The sequence below is a fragment of the Salvelinus fontinalis genome, chromosome 18 (genome assembly GCF_029448725.1).
Source record: "Salvelinus fontinalis isolate EN_2023a chromosome 18, ASM2944872v1, whole genome shotgun sequence".
NCBI lineage: Eukaryota > Metazoa > Chordata > Actinopteri > Salmoniformes > Salmonidae > Salvelinus > Salvelinus fontinalis.
Window position 1 is genome coordinate 42,207,448 of NC_074682.1, and position 20,277 is coordinate 42,227,724.

The following is a 20,277-nucleotide window of genomic DNA, read 5'->3' on the forward strand; positions in this document are numbered from 1 at the left end:
TGGAGTGAGAGTAGAGTTGGGGAAGGATATCTCAGTTGTGTTTTATGTGGACCAATTGGGGTCCTTCACTCCTTGGCAGTCTAGAACCATGGGTCACTGGGGAAGGTATTTGTGTAAATCACCGTGTAATTCTTGGAATCATGTCATAGCTCACACTGAAAAGGGTGGCTATGCAAACACACACACTCAATACGGAAACAGATGGAGTTTAGTAAAGGTGGGAGTTTTGGGCTGTTTTCCGGAGCAGGGGTGGTATTGTATAAAGGTACGAATTACCATTAAAACTGTAAAGGTCCAGGATCTTGGGTTATGGTATATTGGTTTTGATCAGTCTTTAACGGATACTATAGTACCATTCCAGGTGACAGAGGTAAAAGCTGGTAAGGATACTATGGGCAGCCAGAGTTTAATTAGTCTTCCTAACACAACAACAGGTATTCCTAGTATAATCATCCAGGGCCAAGGACCGGTGCAAATAGTTCAAGCAAAAGATTTTAAAGAAGTGATAGAGTTGGAGACTGGGTTTAGTGACTCCAACATTTGGTTAGAATGGATTCAATATACAGTTAGATCAGTAGCCAAAGAAGAATGCTATGCATGCGCCACAGCGAAACCGCAGTTGACAACCATCCCTTTTCCACTCAATGGAATTAATTCACCTAGGGGAATGGCCTGTATTGTAAAGCTATTCATGGAGGCAGGGATGCCAGATAATGACAGTTGTACGGATTTGCACTATCTATATCCACATGTTCCTCTGAAATCTAGGCTTCCTCCCTTTACAGTGGCAAGAGGAGACTATTACTGTTTGGTCAGGTATAGTACTTATGGGACATACGTAGGGGAAGTTAGTACCTGCAATAGGACAGAGGATGTTACCACTGATGAGAATATAGAGGGATATGGCAGGATGGTTGAGGTCTGAGGATTTCAGTAAAATAAGGAGGCCCAGGGCTGACATCTGGTGGTTGTGTGGGGGAATGACGTTATGGCCGAGTGTACCTGTTAATTGGACAGGAAAATGTGCACTAGTACATTTGGGAATGCCTTTTACACTTATTCGACACCATGAACTTAACTTTGTCAAACGGGGGAAAAGAAGTACTCCGTCTGGGTCTTTTGATGATAAAGTTTATATTGATTACATTGGGGTTCCACGGGGGGTGCCAGACGAGTTTAAAGCTAGAAACCAGATCCTGGCAGGATTAGAGTCAAGCATTTTCTGGTGGTCCACAAAATAACTAAAGTAAAAGTGAAAGATACCCAGTAAAATACTAATAAAACTCTTATCCCAGGGTTAGATTTTCAGAAGACTACTGCATGTTTTCTACTGTACTGTTTGTTGATGACAAATGTACCCAAGCATGATGCTGCCACCACAATAGTTGAAAAGACTGCAAGGGTTGTGTAGACTTTCACTAGGCACTGTATGATCATTAGCACATGGTTGTGGGCTATCAGATATGAATCTTAATATATAGTCTAGAATTAGCTGCAATATGTAACTTTTTGGACCTACCAAATTCACCTGGGGCGGCAGGTGGTTAGAGTGGTTAGAGCATTGGGCCAGTAACCAAAAGGTTGTTAGATCAAATCCTGAGCTGACAAGGAAATAATCTGTCTTTCTACCCCTGAACAAGGCAGTTAACCTACTGTTCCTAGGCTGCCATTGTAAATAAGAATTTGTTTATAACTGAAATGCCTAGTTAAATAGAGGTTAAATAAAAAAACATGGAAATGTGAGTTACAGATCTGTCATTATCATTGAAAACAAGTCTGAGAAGCAATAGATCTGTTCTATGTGCTCTGTTTCTATGCTTCCTGGTCTTGTTTTCTACACCAGCTTCAAACAGCTGAAAATACAATATAGTCGTTTAATGAAATATATTTCACAGCAGTTTAGGTTGTACAATGATTGTCTACACTATACTTGCACGTTTTGTCATATGAACTGAAATTAGGAGAACTATTAGAATTTTAGCAACCAGGAAATGGCGGAGCGATTTCTGCACAGTGCATCTTTAAATATGCTTTGTCGAAAGTAACAATTTTTTGGGGCAACAAATAGTGACTTTGGAACTGACTACAACTATTTCAATACAGATCCCCAAAAATGTCTAATTGTTTTAACTATTTTAATACAGATCTCAGAAAGTAACTACATTTTTAAAACTATTTGAAAACAGATCTGAAAAAGCAACTACTTAAAAAAATACATTTGAACACAGATCTCAGGAGATTACTTATTTTCAGAAACTATTGGATTGGCTGCTTTCAACTAATGGCAGGGCTGTATCTGGAATTGCAAAAAGAATGCACACACAATTTTCTATACTATTCCAATCTATCTGACAGTAGATCATATTTGATCTACACAATACATTTCTAGCTGAACATTCTGTAAATGCCCATTCTCCCGAATGTCCATTGCCCCAGATGTAGATAATAATTTTAAACCAAACATATTTTGTACAGATAAGTATTAATAAGTTGTAATGCTCCATTACTGTATGACTCTTTCAACATGCCACTGAAAAGGTCGAAAGCTGCAATTCATTATAGTAAAATATTAAAAATACTACAGACAAATTCATAGCCATGCTTAGCAAAAACAACTTTGAACCTCTTTGTCCATCTTAGGGTAAGTGTTCTTGTTTCAAAGACACACTGTACCATCTTTAAATGGATAGTTTACTCAGGATATAAACTAACATGATTTTCCACCAAACCCAGGTTCGTCCATCGGACTGCCAGATGGTGAAGTGTGATTTATCACTTTACACCACTCCAGCTGACGCTTGGCATTGCGCATGGGGATCTTAGACTTGTGTGTGGCTGCTAATGAAGCTCCAGACGAACAGTTCTTGTGCTCATGTTGCTTCCAGAGGCAGGAACTCGGTAGTGAGTGTTGCAACTCAGGACAGACAATGTTAACGCACCACGTGCTTCAGCACTCTGCGGTCTAGTTCTGTGAGCTCGTGTGGCCTACCACTTCGTGGCTGAGCTGTTGTTGCTCCTAGATGTTGCTCCTGGTCTTCTTAGTTCATTGACTTTCTTTGAACCAGAAAAAAAGTGTCTTGCTTCCTCTTCTGTCTCTGACTCCACTCCTTTTTTGGGACAGAAGAGGAAGCGAGAAATCAGACCAGACATAGTTGCTAATTCATTGGTGCCTATGGAAGAACCGGAACTGTGACATTTTTTTTCAATCGTAAATGGACCGAGTAGGACGTTTAATTTATCCACCATATTTGGTTGGGACACTTTTTCCGGCTATCAGGGAGTTTTCATTCAGTTCGTTTTTCAGTTAATTTATCTAAACCAATCTCTTTAAATATTGTGTACCTTTAATTAGAATTTGATTGGCACAACACTAGTATAGCCTATGGAGAATGCTTTCAGAATATGGAGATCAATGAAAGATAGCCATCAAAACATATACATATTCGTGTCCGTTTCAGAACCCATGCATAGATTTAAGAACACTATGATATTGCACACCTCTGCCACTCCTCCGTTATTGGGATCTCCAACCCAAAAGCATAACTGGTTGGCACATGCGTTTCCCCATGCTTAAAATCCGTGCGGAGAGAGAAAAGTCTGAATTCCCCCCAAAGATCATAGTCCAACATTTTTGTTCAAACAATCTGTGAAATGCTTTTTAGATGATCTCTTGTCTTGTTTTATGAATGGAATCATCAAGTGAGGACTTCGTATTGAGCACCACAAACAAATACACCTCTCTATTTGTCCCTGGGGGAGCTAGTGTGGCATTATAATGAACCTAGATAGCTGTTAAGGCAGCATGTTTCAATTAGGCTAGTTGATTAATCTCTTGTGTTCCATTTATATGCACTCTCAGCTTGGTAGCTAACTCTGAGGTTGAAACACTGACATTCCCATGGGTATACCCACTGGGCAAAACTGATTGATTCAATGTTGTTTCCATGTAATTTCAACTCCAAAAATCAATGTGGTGATGTCGAATCAACTTGAAAAACTGATTGGATTTGCAAGAAGTCACCAACATAAGGGCATTTTTCACCAAACGTTTAACCTAAATCCAATGACATGGTGACATTTTATGTTGATTTCATGTTGAGTTCATGTTAGTTGACAACTCAACCAAATGTAAATCAAAACTAGACGTTGTACTGACGTCTGTGCCCGGTGGGTACAGTGCACCTGACCTAGCACAGGTTGGTTGAGTAACTAGGGAAAGACCCCTTTGCTGTGATTTTAGGTGGATGGGTATGGCAGGAACTACTTTGTATTTATCTGGTGTCCATGGTGATTTTACATTGGTAGTTCTGTGGGAGGTTGGGCTTGTGTTCAATGCTACAGAAATAGGGAGTGTCTATACAGGTGTAGCTATAATAGATGGGAAGCAATCAATATATGTGTTTTGCACATTTGTATTTATGATCTATGACCAACAGGGTGTTCATATTTGGAATAAAAACATCTATCAGTGGATTAGAGGCTAGAGACAGTTACTGGAATATAGCTATTCTTAGAAGAAACTTTTGATAACAAACTGGGAAAACAGATTAAGATGCAGAGAAACTGAAGAGTATTCTACCCAGGACTCTAGCTCAGTAGCTGAGATGGAGAGCCCAATGGCAGAGTTGAGAGAGTTGGAGCCAGTGGGTGTGGTGCTCCGTGTCACCACGTCTCCCACGCAGACCGCATTCTACATCATCTTGGTCCTACTGGGCATTGTGGGTAACACCACGGTGATTGGCGTGATCTTGGACAGCGTGTTCAAAGACCCCAGTGGAGTACGTAACTCAGACATCATCCTGATGAACATGGCCTTGTCCAACCTGCTGGTGTCTGTTCTGAGGAACGTCCTGCTGGTCATCTCTGACCTGGGGCTGGAGGTAAGGAGCTGGATGGGAATGTGACAGGAGTCGGGCACTGTGGTAGGGGGTGCCATGAAGAATGAGGGCTGTATGTGGGTGCTTGAGACAAGGGGAAAAGAGGTATGCTGATTGTGTGTGGTTTGGGCTCTAAGTAAAATGGTTGTGATATTTGAGATATGGGAGAGATTTGGGCTAGTCTTTGAGTAATGGTAGTTTAAAATGCAAGGGTTATGGAGGGTGGTGTGGCTGTAACTAGAGATATGCCATGTGAAAAGAAAGCAATCTGACAATATACCATGCCATACTTACTGATAAGAGCACTGTTCAGGTCGGCACTATAGTGTACACACACATAAAACCTCACACTCAGCTCTCTCTCTAGCTGAACTCTTCCAGAGACGGGTGTCACGTCCTGATGGGGGTGTGGGTGTGGCTTCGCTCAGTCAACGTGTGGTCAACACTCTTCCTCAGTGCTTTCCACTTCCAGACACTGAGGCGCGTGGCCCCTCCCCCTGGGACTGTTCACGGACCCCGCAGGCCCCCCAAGACAATCCTGATTAGCCTGGGCCTCATCTGGTTCCTAAACCTGATCTATGCTATACCTGCACACATCTACTCTACCAACGGGAATAAGAACAGCACAGAGGTAGGACCCTGATTCAATATAAGCAGAGAGATAGACAATTGTGATGTGTATTCCTCTTTGAATTGTGGGAAAATGTTTTACACCCCTTCTCTACCTTCTCTTCCCTCCCCATCCCATCTCGTCTCCTCGTCTCCTCTTCCCTCCACGCCTCCTCTCTCCACCCTTCCAGACCCTGATGTTGGTCAGCAGCACCACGCGCCCCCTGCTGGGCTGTGTGTGGAACTTTCCCTCCAGCTACAACGGCCTGGCATACGCCACCACCTCCATGGTGATCCATGAGATCCTGCCTATCATCCTGATGGCCATCACCAACCTGGGCTCCCTCTACACACTCTACACCCACGGCAGGACCCACAACCCAGCACACATGACCCAGGACGCGCCCGTCATCAAGAGGATACCGGCTGAGAGACGGGCTGCCAAGGTGAGAGAGGCTGGAATGATTCAGAATGATGGCTTGTTGTGTGTGGCCTGCCGCCTGGTTATTGTGGATGGAAAGAAGTACAACACGTGATTTGGACCTGTAACATTGTTATTGTTGTTAAAATGAGGAATTTTCTCTCCAGGTGATTCTAGCCCTCATCGTGCTCTTCATTGGGTCTTGGGGAACCAGCATAATTTCAATAAACTACTTCAACTACAACCGAGGTTTGTCAGCCGGGTTCCTCCTGGTTATAGCCCGCTTTGCCAACACCATCTTCATCGCCTTTTCGCCCATCGTGCTGGCAGTGGGTCACCGGCGGCTGCGTGCTGTCATTAAGTCTTTTCTTACTCACTGACAGATCCCACACCCTGAATCACACTGCAACTGACATTATGGGGAAGTCAGTGGAATAATAATAGTACACTTGCCTTAACATAGCCTAACAATACATTAGAATTACATGGTTGTTGGCATTCCCCTCTATACGTTGGCAACCATTTGATTCTCTTCCAGAGGCAGACTGTTTTAACATGGCACCTATGAGAGACATTCATTTATTTTTTATCACAATTTCTATTGATTCATCAGTACTGAGGAATAGCACTGTCAGTTGTTCGGAGGAGTTTAATAGAAAAGGTTGTAGAGTTCATCATTGGAATGAAATGTGTTCATCTACATGTCAGTGAGACTACGTTAACACAATTTATTTCTGTCAACCTGCTCTTTTGTGAGCGACAGAATGTTTTTGATGTATAGACTGTACGTGAGAGGGCACTCCTATCTATGGATAGTTGTTGTTACATGTTCTTGTTTGTTCTTTAAAAAACGGGTCAAAATAAAGGCCTTTATTTGTACCATCTCTGTCACGCCCTGGCCATAGAGAGGTTTTTATTCTCTATTTTGGTTGGGCCAGGGTTGTGACTAGGGTGGGCATTCTAGTTTCTTTATTTCTATGTTGGTGTGGTTCCCAATCAGAGGCAGCTGTCTATCGTTGTCTCTGATTGGGGATCATATATAAGTTGTCCTTTTTCGTTTGGGTTTTGTGGGTAGTTATTTTCTGTTTAGTGCCTGCACATGACAGAACAGTTTTTTTTCTTCTCTTTGTTATTTTGTTTGAGTGTTTTTTGATTAATAAAACATCATGAACACTTACCACGCTACGTTTTGGTCCATGCATTCCGACAAGAGCCGTGACAATCTCTCAACCTCTGAGACAGTTGATGCCAGAGGCTCATCTACATGAAGCTCATTGAGAGAGTGAACAGTCCAACAGGATCTGTCTTTGCATAATGTGAGAGCTTATCACAATATTTCAACACTCCAGATCTTAAACATTCCATTACTTTAAATGTACTTAGGTAATAATTGGATGGGTTATTACTTATAACAGGGTTTGTATATATATGTGGACATTTAAACACAGAATGAGGGGAAGGCAAGCACTGGTTATTTAATTATTCCATACAAAGTCGTACTCATTTATTCAGTCACATTTTTTTTTTTATAATTTTTTATTTGCTTCAACTCTCTCCTGTACTTTGATTACCTCTCTCCTACTGAATAGTGAAAACAGTTTTTATTTTACCTTCTTTCCCATTGTCTGGAGCTTTGCATTCCTCCACTATTTCCTCCTGTTGACATTTGACACTGTCAGCACAGCCAACAATAATCCACGGTGATCCTCCTCCTCAGCTTGTCATTTCCCAGAGCCACCCCCATAGGGCTGAAGCCCACCAACAGAGAGGTAGAGAAGTGGGACTCAGTCAGCGGCCCCTCCGCATGGTGCCCCCCGTTATGGTTGTAGTACGTCACCATCGCAACCTGCAGGACCCAGCACACCACAAACAGCGTCATCATGATCACATGACTACCCTTGCGTTCACTGACCACATGACTGTCCAGCTCTCCCTGCATCCCTCCCCCTGCCTTGCCCATCGTGCTTGGCCAGTGTAGCCAGGTTGGTGCCCACCATCAGCACCAGTGGAGTCACCTTGTTGAGGGCAAGGGAGGAGGAGGAGGAGGCTGAGCCCTGCTCCTCAGAGGGGAAATCCCACACACAGCCCAGCAGGGGCCTAGTGGTGCAGCTAATGACCATCAGCTCCACCATGGTGTTGCCGTGTACCTGGGTGGTGTTGACCAGCACCAGCAGGGAGAAGGCCAGGTTGACCCTGTAGACCAGCTCCGGGCCCACCGACACCCTCTTCCTTTCACGTTGCTGTGCTAGGGACCCCACAGCTCCTGGCGTGGGCTGCAGAGTCACTCAGCAGCCCACGGCCCGCCACCAAGAGGTGGCACCAGTCCAGGGCCAGGGACACTCCAGACACAAAGATGGGCACCGTGCGGAACAGAGACGTCAGCAGGTTGGCCAGCGACAGGTTCACCAGGATTGTGTCAGCGGGAGGGAGTCGACAAGACAGACTTTTAATGGCCGACGAACACCTGAGAGAGAGGGAGAGAGAAAGAGTATAATGAACTATTATACTAATTATGTGATGTTATCTCAGGCGGAGATATTTCATGACTATTGACAGTTAGGGTTCTATTTCTCCTCACCTCATGGATGATCAGTATGTTCCACAGGATGCCAGAAAAGACCAGCAACCCAAACAGAATAGCATCTACAGTGAGAACCTTTGACATAGTATCCTCCTCAGCATGGCGCCACAATTTCTTTGTTATTCATTGCCTAAATGTATTATTACTATTCTAGGGTCTCAATTCTACCTCTGCCTCTATCCTGTTAATTGTGAACTATTTATATAGACATCTACACGCACTCATGCACAAACAAAGCCATCCCAAAAACAAACTCAGCATCTTCAGTGTTGCTGACCAGGCTCAGGGTAAATTTACTCCAATCATTTGTCGCCTAGATAGGCCTTCCATGCCCTTGCCTGCTGCTTAGGTATGCAGATTTGTCACTGCATTGGCTAGCAGCGAACACACACCACTTACACACCACTGGTTCCCCTTTTGCTGCTATAACAGCCTCCACTCTTCTGGGAAGGCTTTCCACTAGATGTTGGAACAGTGCTGTGGGGACTTGCTTCCATTCAGCCACAAGAGTATTAGGGTGGTTGAGCACTGATGTTGGGCGATTAGGCCTGGCTCGCAGTCGGTGTTCCAATTCATCCCAAAGGTGTTCGATGGGGTTGAGGTCAGGGCTCTGTGCAGGCCAGTCAAGTTTTTCCACACTGATCTCGACAAATCATTTCTGTATGGTCCTCGCATTGTGCACGGGGGCATTGTCATGCTGAAACAGAAAAGGGCCTTCCCAAACTGCTGCCACAAAGTTGGAAGCACAGAATCATCTATAACCTTATTGATTAAGATTTCCCTTCACTGGAACTAAGAGGCCTAGCCCAATCCATGAAAAACAGCCCCAGACCATTATTCCTCCTCCACAAAACGTTACAGTTGGCACTATGCATTGTGGCAGGTAGCGTTCTCCTGGCATCTACCAAACCCAAATTCCGGAGTCCAATGGTGGCGAGCTTTACACCACTCCAGCCGACGCTTGGCATGGCGATCTTAGGCTTGTATGTGGCTGCTTGACCATAGAAACCCATTTCATGAAGCTTCCTACGAATAGTTATTGTGCTGAAGTTGCTTCCAGAGGCAGTCAAACTCGGTAGTGAGTGTTGGAACCGAGTACAGCTATACAGCTAATAGCTAAATCCACTAATTTGCAGGGGTGTCCACGTACTTTTGTATATATAGTGTATCAACTCATACCACACAGACAGGTCACATCAACAAGACATGTGAGGCTGACTAATACCTGAGACCATCTATACTATAAAGATATACAAATGGTTTCATGCCAATCTTAGCTCATTTGAGAGAGCGTTCAGGCATGTATTTCTTTGTTGCCCTTTAACAAACCTGGCTGTAAGTTGCCAATTCAAACAAATAAAACATGGCTAAATCGACCCATTTTAAAAGGGGTATGTGACTGTGGCAGATATCTGTTGGCCCACACGTGTATGTTTAGATGTTTGTGTGTTATGTCATCATCCCGCACATTGTTATCTCCCATTGCTCAGAGGGGCGGATTGTAGAGAGTCATCATTAGACTCATTTACCCAGCATCCCCCGGGAGCTTCCCAGCGGTCTTATTAAAATCATCCCCTCCACTGATGCTGCACACTGTTCCTGTCCTCTCCCTTGGCACTACTACCTTGCTGGCTTGCCAATTTTTTCCTTTTGGGAATGGACATATAATCATTACCTCCAATAACCTCCACATAGAACTGCTGAGTCAAAATTGATCAAAGATTAAATGTTCTCAAATTAAAGATCGTCAGAGAAAGATATGAAGCTTTTTGTGACCATTATAACTGCCAGTAGGTGTTGTTAAACTGTGAGTTGTATTACCTATATGATGATTAGCAATGAATATGTATTTAGATTGATGTAATCCAGCTGATTATCCTTGTTATAATTCTCCATAATTATTCCAAAGATGAAATACTATTTAAAGAAGTTATCAGGAGGTTGTTTATCTAACCAGACATTAATGTTTCAGCAAAAACTTCAGAAGTGTTTGAATGTGTACAAAAGAAACCCAGGCTTGTTGTAGAATGTTGTAGACCGACTATCAATTATTACCACTTGAGGTCACTGTACACTTTAAAAAGAAAAGGTTCCTGGAGTATCCTTTAGGGGTTCTTCAAATTGAAACTGTGGGGGAACCTCTAGAAGTTCTTCAAAGAACTCATTTTAATGGATCCTCGAAGAACCCTTTGAATAACCTTTTGGGGTTAATTTTTTAACTACCCCACTCCCCTACTATTATTATTATTAATAATAATAATAATATGCATAACAACAAGAACAATAACATAATATTTGAGTTGTCAGTGTTTATTATGATTTTAGTGGCAATGCAGAATAAAAAATCTAAATATGAGGTAATAGGTGATCAGTTCAGTCATCTGCACCCAATACAGCTAGCCTTCAACATATTCTTATAGCCTAAATATTCTTAACTCTTTGTTGATTGATATCCATCGAATTGTGTCCAATTTCTGTTTTAGAAAGATTTGCACAAATATGAAAAGATAGAGAGTATAATCGTAAAACAATATGAATATAGATCATACAAGGGACAACCCTTGCACCTGCTGTCCTTTCAAATTCAAATCCAAGTTGGGCAGTTAGGTTCCTGCAAGAACCCCCACCAACTAAGGAGGTTCATTGATTAATTTTCAGTGCCAAGAACCCTAAGGGTCTTCGAAGAACCCTTGTTGACCCCCTGATTTTTAGAGTCTAGGTTTGGAAATCGCATCACATCAAAACAAACTATAGTCCTAGATTTCAGCTTTATATTATAGCCTCTACTGACAATATCCAGATGTTCGTTAGTATTGGTAACATCTACCTATAGCATGACGAATGTGTTATAAACTCTTATCAGAGTTGTTTTTGCTACAATTTTGAATAAGTATGAATATATCATGCTTAGGCTATTACAAGACAATTATGCCTGAAAATAAGAAACAATTTTTTGGGGCACAAAACAATCTCATTATATTGCATTTCCAACACTCTGCCTGACTTGATAGTATAGACAAAAGACTACACACAACAGCATTGAAGACTACAGCCTAGCACCCAATGTGGGAGTAAGGAGTGGGAGTTAACTGGAGGAAGGTCGCTTGGGTGGAAGGATGGAAAGGCACAAAAAAACAGAAAGGGTGGCAGGGAAATTAAGATTGGAGTAGGGACTTGAAATGATGACTCATGTAATTGACTGCTGATGACTACGCTGCAAACATTCTGACAGACACAAAAACACACTCTTCCTCGCGACAACCATCACAGACAGCCAGACAGGACAAGACTGAGACAAATGTACCTGAAAAGATAATTGCCGTCGTCTTCGTTCTCGAAAACCTAGAAATGTAAGTTCTCTTCTCAATAGCCAAATTGCATCTTATATTTATTGCCGTTTACATTAACCATTCTAATAAGCGGTGTGACCTATTTATTGGTCTGTTGAGTTGCGTGCGTAACCAACATGTGGTGTATGGCTTAAAACAGAGCATTCGTAAGTGATATCAGTCTGGCTCATTCTATAAAAGTGTGGTCTGTATCAATCAGACATGGTATATAATATGGTATATAATTTTTATTGTCCGATTTTATCGCAGATTGTTCTCGTGCTGGCCATCGGGGGAATACAGCGCTTTGATGGTGGTGTAGGACTGTGTTATGGAAGCCACCTGCCCCCATAACTCTCTTTCTCGCCTCGGATCTCCGCCGACAGTAACGGTGCTGTCCACTATGCATTTGCACTAAATACAGTGAAAGTGAACTGGTAAGAAGAGAAGAAATGAGAAGAAAATCGCTGGTTGCCTTCTCGGCAGTACTGTTCTGTCTGTGCCGCGCGACAATCGTCTCCAACCGGACGCGCGGCGGCCGCTACGCGCAAACATCATCCACATCATCAGACAAGGGAAGCGAGAAGGACGTGGGTGTCTCCCCAATCTCTGGCCAACAACATATCTACAATGTTGATTATTTCAGTAAGAATGAAACAATGGGCTCACCAAGGCGGCAGGGGGACTTCAGCCATAGGAATGGCACTTCCTCCATCAAAACCAGCAGAGGCAATACAGGCACCACTATGATATTTGGCAGGCCAGACCATGTTCAAGGTGGAACAGGGTGGGCCATGGACAGAGGAGTGGCACCAATATGTGCCTACCGGGTGATGGAGGAGGGAATCGGGGGGCGACTGTGTTTTCGACACACACAGCTGGGGTTCAGGTGTCATCGTGGAGACTGCCGGACTGTTCCATCTGCAGGAGGGTCCCTGGTGGCCAACGTTTTGACCAACGGCAGCGTGCTACTACAGTGGACATATGAAGATCTGAGGGAAGAGGCTCAACGGACAAATAAAGGAAACACAGCTGGACATGACCTAGATAAACAAGAGACAGAGACTAGAGGATCAAGTGTAGAGGGACAGACAGGGGCCCCTGGAACAGGGCTTAGGGAAGAGGGCAGGTTTGTAACTGCCCCACCAAAGAGGGTATTCGGTGGACGACGTGTCAGAAGGGGTGGGTTTGGGCTAAGCTGCTGGTGGAACGGGAGCTACACCCAGTTTGAGTGCGCTAACACCCATCTTGGCTCTGGTTGCAGGGACTTCTTGCTGACTGAGCTGCATGAGAGCGTCCCTTACCGCATCTGCCTGCATCCGCTTGCCTCTACCCTGACCCCACCGCTCCACTCAGAAGGAGCAGGCCAGAGGGAGGACCTGGGGGACTGTGTGGAGTTCACTGTCTCACCCTTGGGCATGCAGGACATTGTGATTGCCATGACAACAGTGGGAGGAGCCATCTGTGTGATGCTGGTCATCATCTGCCTGCTGGTGGCGTACATCACTGAGAACATCATGAGCCCCACGACACAGCACTCACACTCCACATACCACTCTCACCACTAATGTCACTCACACAAACATGCACGCATGTGTGTGCACACACACGTAACCTTATTCAGCAATATCGCAGTCATTTATTTTAATCCCACATCTAAATCAACACACTAAAAACACAATTATGTAACATACTGTGGTTGAACACCCACAATAAAAATCTCACTCGGATTCAGGGCATTGCACCTTACACACTACTAGATCTGTAAGCTTGTGGAAGAATGATGAACTAAGCCTCAAAACAGACCACCACACTTTCAAATACTATGAAATACTTTTCAAATGATAGGGCTCAGAGAATTCCCTCTTTGTGTGAGCATTAATTTGTGTGTTTATTTTCCTCTTGTGTATTTATCTCATTACTAGCCTTTATGCTAGTAATCAAAGTGCTCTGTATTAGAGATAGTAAGCTGCTAGTCAGTAGGCCTACCTAAGAGTGAAACATGTTCTATAGTTGAGCAATGTTATGAACCAGTATTTAGCACAAATCCTCTTTTTTGGAGTCCAGTTCTATATTTGCAGTAATTACATATGTTCAGTGGTAAGTAATAAGTGCAAGCACAGTAGGTAATTGAATTAATGATTTCTTACTTTTCACCTCAGAGAGGGTTAATTTAATAACTGTCAACAATGCACCCTCAGGCACCCAAGAATGATTCCTATTTGCCTTACCTTCTCCTGGATGTAGAGATCTATGTATACTGAACATCCCTGTTAGTGAGCATTAATCCATCCACCTGACAGGTGAGGCATATCAAGAAGCTGATTAAACAGCATGATCATTACACAGGTGCACCTTGTGCTGGGGACAATAAAAGACCACTCTAAAATGTGCAGTTTTGTCACACAACACAATGCCACATATGTCTCAAGTTTTGAAGGAGCGTGCAATTTACCTGCTGACTGCAGAAATGTCCACCAGAGTTGTTGCCAGAGAATTGAATGTTAATTTCTCTACCATAAGCCAACTCCAACATTGTTTTAGAGAATTTGCCAGAACATCCAACTGGCCTCACAACCACAGACCACGTGTAACCACACCAGCCCAGGACCTCCTCATCCAACTTCTTCGCCTGCGGGATCGTCTGAGACCAGCCACCCAGACAGCTGATGAAACTGAGGAGTATTTCTGTCTGTAATAAAACCCCTTTGTTAGGAAAAACTAATTCTGATTGGCTGGGCCTGGCTCCCCAGTGGGTGGGCCTATGTCCTTCCATGTCCACTCATGGCTGCGCCCCTGCCCAGTCATGTGAAATCCATAGATTAGGGCCTAATGAATTTATTTCAATTTACTGATTTCCTTATATGAACTGTAACTCAGTAAAATCTTTGAAATTGTTGTATGTTGTGTTTATATTTTTGTTCAATATATGTTGTAGACCTTCGACAGGCTGGTCTGCTCTGCAGTCTGCCAAATATACTGTGCCCAACCTCTAGTTTAGGAGGCCCTGTGGAATCAATAAAACACTGCGAGCATATGATTTTTGTATGTGTAAATGGGTACAGAAAAATATTATTTGTGTCTATCTGTCTATCTATCCATCCATCGTACAAATAAAATATAGATGGCTATGCCTAGGCTTTTTGTACAATTAATGTAGGCACAGTGGGGGCTCCCAAGTGGCACAGTGACCTAAGGCACTGCATCTCAGTGCTAGAGGCATCACTACAGACACCCTGGTTCGAATCCAGGCTGTATCACAACCAGCCATGATTGGGAGTTGATTAGTACAGTGCACAATTGGCCCAGCGTCGTCTGGGTTTGGCTGGTGTAGGCAGTCATTGTAAATAAGTATTTGTTCTTAACTGACTTGCCTAGTTAAATAAAGGTAAAATAAAAAGTGGCAGTCTTTTCCAGCATCATCAGGGCTTGAGGACACTTGAGAAGTTTCTGTTTGGATGACGTCATGCATGCACAGGAAGGAAAAAATCGATTTGGTACGAAGCCCTGCCCCTTATGACATCGACTGTAAAACCTTGGTTAAAAGTCCCCGCCGCCATTTTAACAGGCAGGCTCACAGAAAGAAGATTGTCACATCGCCTTGAAACGTTTATACCCCGTTGTATTTGCTTAGTTAGCTAGATCGAAGGCCTTCCCAGCAGTCTTTTTGTGATAGTTAGATTTCTACCACATTTTAACTAGTTGTGTGTTGTACTTAACATTCGATTGCTAGTTATTTCAGAAAAATAGCATTCGCAATGCCGAGCCACCCGCTGCGCGTGGCGGTTGTGTGCTCGAGCAACCAGAACCGCAGCATGGAAGCGCACAACATCCTCAGGTAACATTACTGGAAGAAAACTAAACAACGACGACATGCCAAGAAGCAAGGACCTTTGATTTTCATCGGTCTGGGTCTTTTACCTGGCTGAGAGCTCACCCTCCTCGACACAACAATGGGCTCACTACGTAGACCGCATTCTGTTTCCGGCAAACGACGCATTTTATTACAATACACAATGGCTAACTTCCATATGTACACGACAGAGACGTATACTTATTTACTTTTGTATCAAGCTCAACTAGTTCCCAGTGGCACACATGGAGATAAAGCAAATTTATTTTTCTTCGCCGGTGTTACGACTACCGGAAGTAGGGAATTTTTTTGTTCAGTGTAGTGGCCATCCGCATAGCCTCCGTCAGTCACTAACTGGAGGTAGCTAGATCAAACTCTTGCTAGAACTAGGCAACCAACCAGTGAACTACCTGAAATTGTAAAAAGATGGTGAAATATATTTTTTTAAATAGGGAGACCTGCCATGCATCACCTACAACGTACTTTCAGGTTCGGGATTATTCCAAGAAAGCGTCATAAAGTAGTTGTCACTCAACAGCCTTTACATTCAAAATTTTAAAACTTTTTAGGTAGGGTAAAGGTCAAATCAAACGCGATCGGGCGTTGCTTTGCTTAGACGCGAGAGAAATAGACTTGCTGTCTAATTTGTAGCGCATGAAGCTTTTAACGGCGTTGTCGTTCGCGACCAGTCTTTTCTCGCGTCTACGCGAAACAATGCTTGTTCGCGTTTCGTTTAATGTGTCATTAACACTAAACAAATGTATCTTAGACTAATTTGTCATTTTACTGAGTGCATAAATAATAAAAGTTGGAAAATCTCCATGCGTGGAGAGAAAGGTAAGGAGAGTCTGCCTATTGGGGAATGACGCCTGTGATATGGCTCTTGAGATGAGATTACTTTATTGATGATGACTGATCCACAAATTTCCCCTTCTGTGGCCTGTATGCTTTTTGTCTTGCATGTGCTGGTCTGTAAGTAACCGTCCCCCCCCCCCCCCCCATCATTCTCTTTGTTTATACAGCAAGCGAGGCTTTGACGTTCGCTCTTTTGGGACAGGGTCCCATGTGAAGCTACCTGGTCCCGCACCGGACAAGCCCAATGTGTACGACTTCAAAACCACTTATGAACAGATGTACAACGACCTGGTCCGCAAGGACAAGGAGCTGTATCCCCTGCACTCTTGCATTCACACACAGACACAACATAAACACAGCCCTACCTCTTCATGTTTATTTTCTCCAGTGAGTTATTCTCTTTATCTTCACAGGAAAATATACAGAGTTAGAAGTATGAATTTGTTAAGGGTGATTGAACAGGGAAGTATTTCATAGTGTTTATTGTTGGGTGATTTTGTAGGTAAGGATGTCCTTCACTAACCTGATCTCAGATCTGTTTGTGCTCTTGCGAACACCATTGCTGCCCATGTTAATCCAAACATTGGCATGACAGAATGACGAGAAGCTGGCATGATAGCACATACAGACTGCCACGCAGGCTAGTCCATTACATCTATTTTTGAGATTTCTCACATGCTGTCATAGTGCTTTTTTTAACAATAGTGATGTGCTTGGAATATTTTACTTTCAGCAGGTTTCAACATGTAAACAAGTAGCCATTTACCCTCTATAACCAGGTAGGTTGATTCTGTGCCAAGAAACCAACACTTCTAGGGAACATATCCCAGTCTTTCCATATCAGGACCTGGATGTAGACTTTAAACAAAAGAGAAGGGCTGGTTTGTATAACACTATGTATTTGACCCAACTAGTCAGTGTAGTTTTTAATCTTGCATATTGTTTAGGCAAGGGCACTACTTTTGAATGTGAACATTCTTTCCTTATGTGCTGTGTTAGTATGTGCTTTCAAAGAATTGGAGCCCCTCCCCCCATTACAGGGCTCTCAACCATATGCTCTTCAGAAAATAAATTAGCCGTTGGACCCAACTTCTTTGAATAGGCATACATTCATACGACAACTCTGGAACCCACATGGACCAACCTTAAATGGACTCCTACTCCCTTTACACCTAAGATCTGAGAAAATGTGATATGTTTAAGCACTAAGGTGAAAAGGTGGAGCTATTACCATATTGTAGATGCCTATTAAATCCTCTCAGATCTACTGAAGTACATGGTGGGGTAGGAGCTAGCGATCCATTTAGGATTCAGTGTATTTAAAACATTTCAGTGTTGGAAGACATGCTCAGTAGTGTTTTGGGGTGGGGATGGTTAAAGAGGTATGTTTAAATGTACAAAAAAGTTTATTTTTGTGCAAGGAGATATCTGCATGCTAGTAAAAAGAATGTATAATATTAAATGTTAGTGGGAACACCATAGCACTCCTTTCACTGGCCAAGTCCCTATTTGGGAGTATACAGGAGTGGGACCTTATCCTTACAATGCAGACAAGGATTGGAGATCATTTCAGTAATATTTTCTTGACTATTAATCTTGGTCTTTGCTCTAAAAAATAAAATCAATTTAAATTGAGTAGATAAGGCAGGTGACTTCCTAGAATATTGCACTGGTAGTTCAAGTTATTCGAGGCCAGTTACAATAAGAGTTATTAGTTACATTTATTAGAAGCTTCCAAAGATCAAATACATTTTGAGTGTGTTTTGGCCTCTAGGGGGCATTGTGTCTTGAGTATTCACAGTGACTGACACCTTAAGTTTCATATGTTTGAGGTCTTGTGTGTTGGTCCTTCGTCTTGCTGTGTTCCTTGACCCTGAGCACCTCAGATACACACAGAATGGAATCCTGCACATGCTGGACCGCAACAAGCGGATCAAGTCCCGACCGGAACGCTTCCAGAGCTGTAAGGACCAGTTTGACCTGGTCATCACCTGTGAGGAGAGGGTCTACGACCAAGTGCTAGAGGGTGAGAGGGGACCTGGGACAGAAGGTGGGGTTGTGGGCTTCTCATGTCAAGTTGTGAAATATCAATTAGGAATTGTGAATACACTTTGAATAAAGTTACAGTCTCGGGCTAGGTCACTGGATTCATGTTGATCAACGATCACTATTCTCCCCAATTTCTCTCACTCAGACCTGAGCTCTCGGGAGCAGGAGACTTTCACGCCGGTTCATGTCATCAACGTGGACATCCAGGACAACCACGAGGAGGCCACACTGGGGGCTTTCCTCATCTGTGAGCTGTGTCAGTGTGTGAGTGTATCTGCCTGCCTGGCCACCAGCAACCATTATCACAGGCTTACACTGTTACATTGTCATAGCATGAATATCAGGGATATATGGTAGTATGAGTACATAGTGTCACATTGTTGCTACAGTGGGATATGTGTTTCTGCAAGATACATGGTGTATCTGACCATTATGATTTGGAACGTAGGTGTGCAACTTATATTGGCGATAAATACATGCGTAATGTTGTATGAGTAAGTGGTATGTCACTGTAATTATATTACACTGAGCCCTAAAGTGTATGGCTGTCTTGCCTTGACCCATGTAGCAGGTGTTGTATGTCTGACCCTCCCTTCCCTCTCAGATCCAGCACACGGATGATATGGAAAACGAGATGGACGAGCTGCTGCAGGAGTTTGAGGACAAGAGCAACAGACCTTTCCTCCACACTGTCTGCTTCTACTGATGCCCATGCTACCAAACCTGCAATATCATACGCCCCCTGACCAAACATGCACGTTTATACACAAACTCATGCACACTTCCATATACACTTACTGATTACCTTTCACACACACACCCTCTGCTGTTGGTCAGGGCTGAGGGGACAGGGATGAATGCTCTCTGCGCTCAAGTAGGCAGGCTCATCCCTCCTGCTCTGCCTTTCCTCCTCAGGGCCAAGGTGGGCCCAAGGTCCTCCCCCATCCTACAGTGAAACCACTGACCCGCCTTCCCACAAAGAGAAATGCCCCTTTTGTCAAACACGTCCTCCTCTACCTCTAAAGGAGGATACTTTTCTAAGTCTTGCACAGTGATGCTGATTGCTGAGCAACAATTAATTTAATTCATTTTTAAGAATGATGAATAGATATTGTTTTTATGAAGTATGATTTGTCACATTTACTCTTGATGGAGAGTAGTATTGTTGACACGGATGGGATAGAGTGGAGACTGGTTAGGCATGAATGTGTTTCAGTGTGTGAGTGAGTGTATACCAGTAGTTAATTAGGAATTCATCAAAATAGGGGGATAATGAACCAAATAGAGACCACGAGGTTCTCTTTTGCCCTCGTTTCCATTATGTTTTGATTCATGTTTAAAAACTCAGAAGATCTGCTACCTTTCAGGGTGTAATATTTCTTTTCTTTTGAAAACTGAAAAGAATGAAAATGTTGTAATTATTTGCAAGCTGAGAGTTCAGTCCAGAGTGCCTGAATATTTCTGTATGTACATATGAATCCATTAAATGAATAAACATCTCTAGAAAAACTTGATGAATTGACTTTTTAGTGCATTGCACAGATCCTGGATACAGTATTCTGCATGCATAGAAGATTTTAATCAACAAATGTACCTTGTAAAGGTTCTATAGCCCAATGACTGCATTCATAAAGATGGCAAAAAATGTCCTCTTCCATCTGCTGATGTTCATGTCCATGGCAACATGATACTGTGTTTACCAT

General features: G+C 43.1%; 3 protein-coding genes and 1 pseudogene across 4 annotated transcripts; 3 read left to right on the forward strand and 1 right to left on the reverse strand.

The window, feature by feature from the left end:
* Nucleotides 1-4,616: 4,616 nt before the first annotated feature.
* LOC129816039 (olfactory receptor class A-like protein 4) lies at nt 4,617-6,287 on the forward strand. The gene is made up of 4 exons (XM_055870224.1): nt 4,617-4,880; nt 5,245-5,508; nt 5,678-5,932; nt 6,075-6,287. The coding sequence occupies exons 1-4, from the start codon at nt 4,617-4,619 to the stop codon at nt 6,285-6,287; spliced, it is 996 nt and encodes a 331-aa protein (XP_055726199.1).
* Nucleotides 6,288-7,424: 1,137 nt separating this feature from the next.
* Nucleotides 7,425-8,572, reverse strand: LOC129815574 (olfactory receptor class A-like protein 4; annotated as a pseudogene).
* Nucleotides 8,573-11,493: 2,921 nt separating this feature from the next.
* LOC129815573 (uncharacterized) lies at nt 11,494-14,950 on the forward strand. Its single transcript, XM_055869510.1, has 2 exons — nt 11,494-11,838; nt 12,088-14,950. Exon 2 carries the CDS (start codon nt 12,270-12,272, stop codon nt 13,383-13,385), a length of 1,116 nt encoding a protein of 371 aa, XP_055725485.1. The 5' UTR covers nt 11,494-11,838; nt 12,088-12,269; the 3' UTR covers nt 13,386-14,950.
* Nucleotides 14,951-15,365: 415 nt separating this feature from the next.
* LOC129815575 (RNA polymerase II subunit A C-terminal domain phosphatase SSU72) lies at nt 15,366-20,086 on the forward strand. Of its 2 annotated transcripts, none has more exons than XM_055869511.1 (5): nt 15,366-15,655; nt 16,693-16,836; nt 18,412-18,551; nt 18,720-18,838; nt 19,179-20,086. In XM_055869511.1, the coding sequence occupies exons 1-5, from the start codon at nt 15,576-15,578 to the stop codon at nt 19,278-19,280; spliced, it is 585 nt and encodes a 194-aa protein (XP_055725486.1). In that variant the 5' UTR covers nt 15,366-15,575; the 3' UTR covers nt 19,281-20,086. The 2 variants fall into 2 exon arrangements, with proteins under 2 accessions (XP_055725486.1, XP_055725487.1); XM_055869512.1 differs by lacking the exon at nt 15,366-15,655 and adding an exon at nt 15,662-16,159.
* The last annotated feature ends 191 nt before the right edge of the window (nt 20,087-20,277 follow it).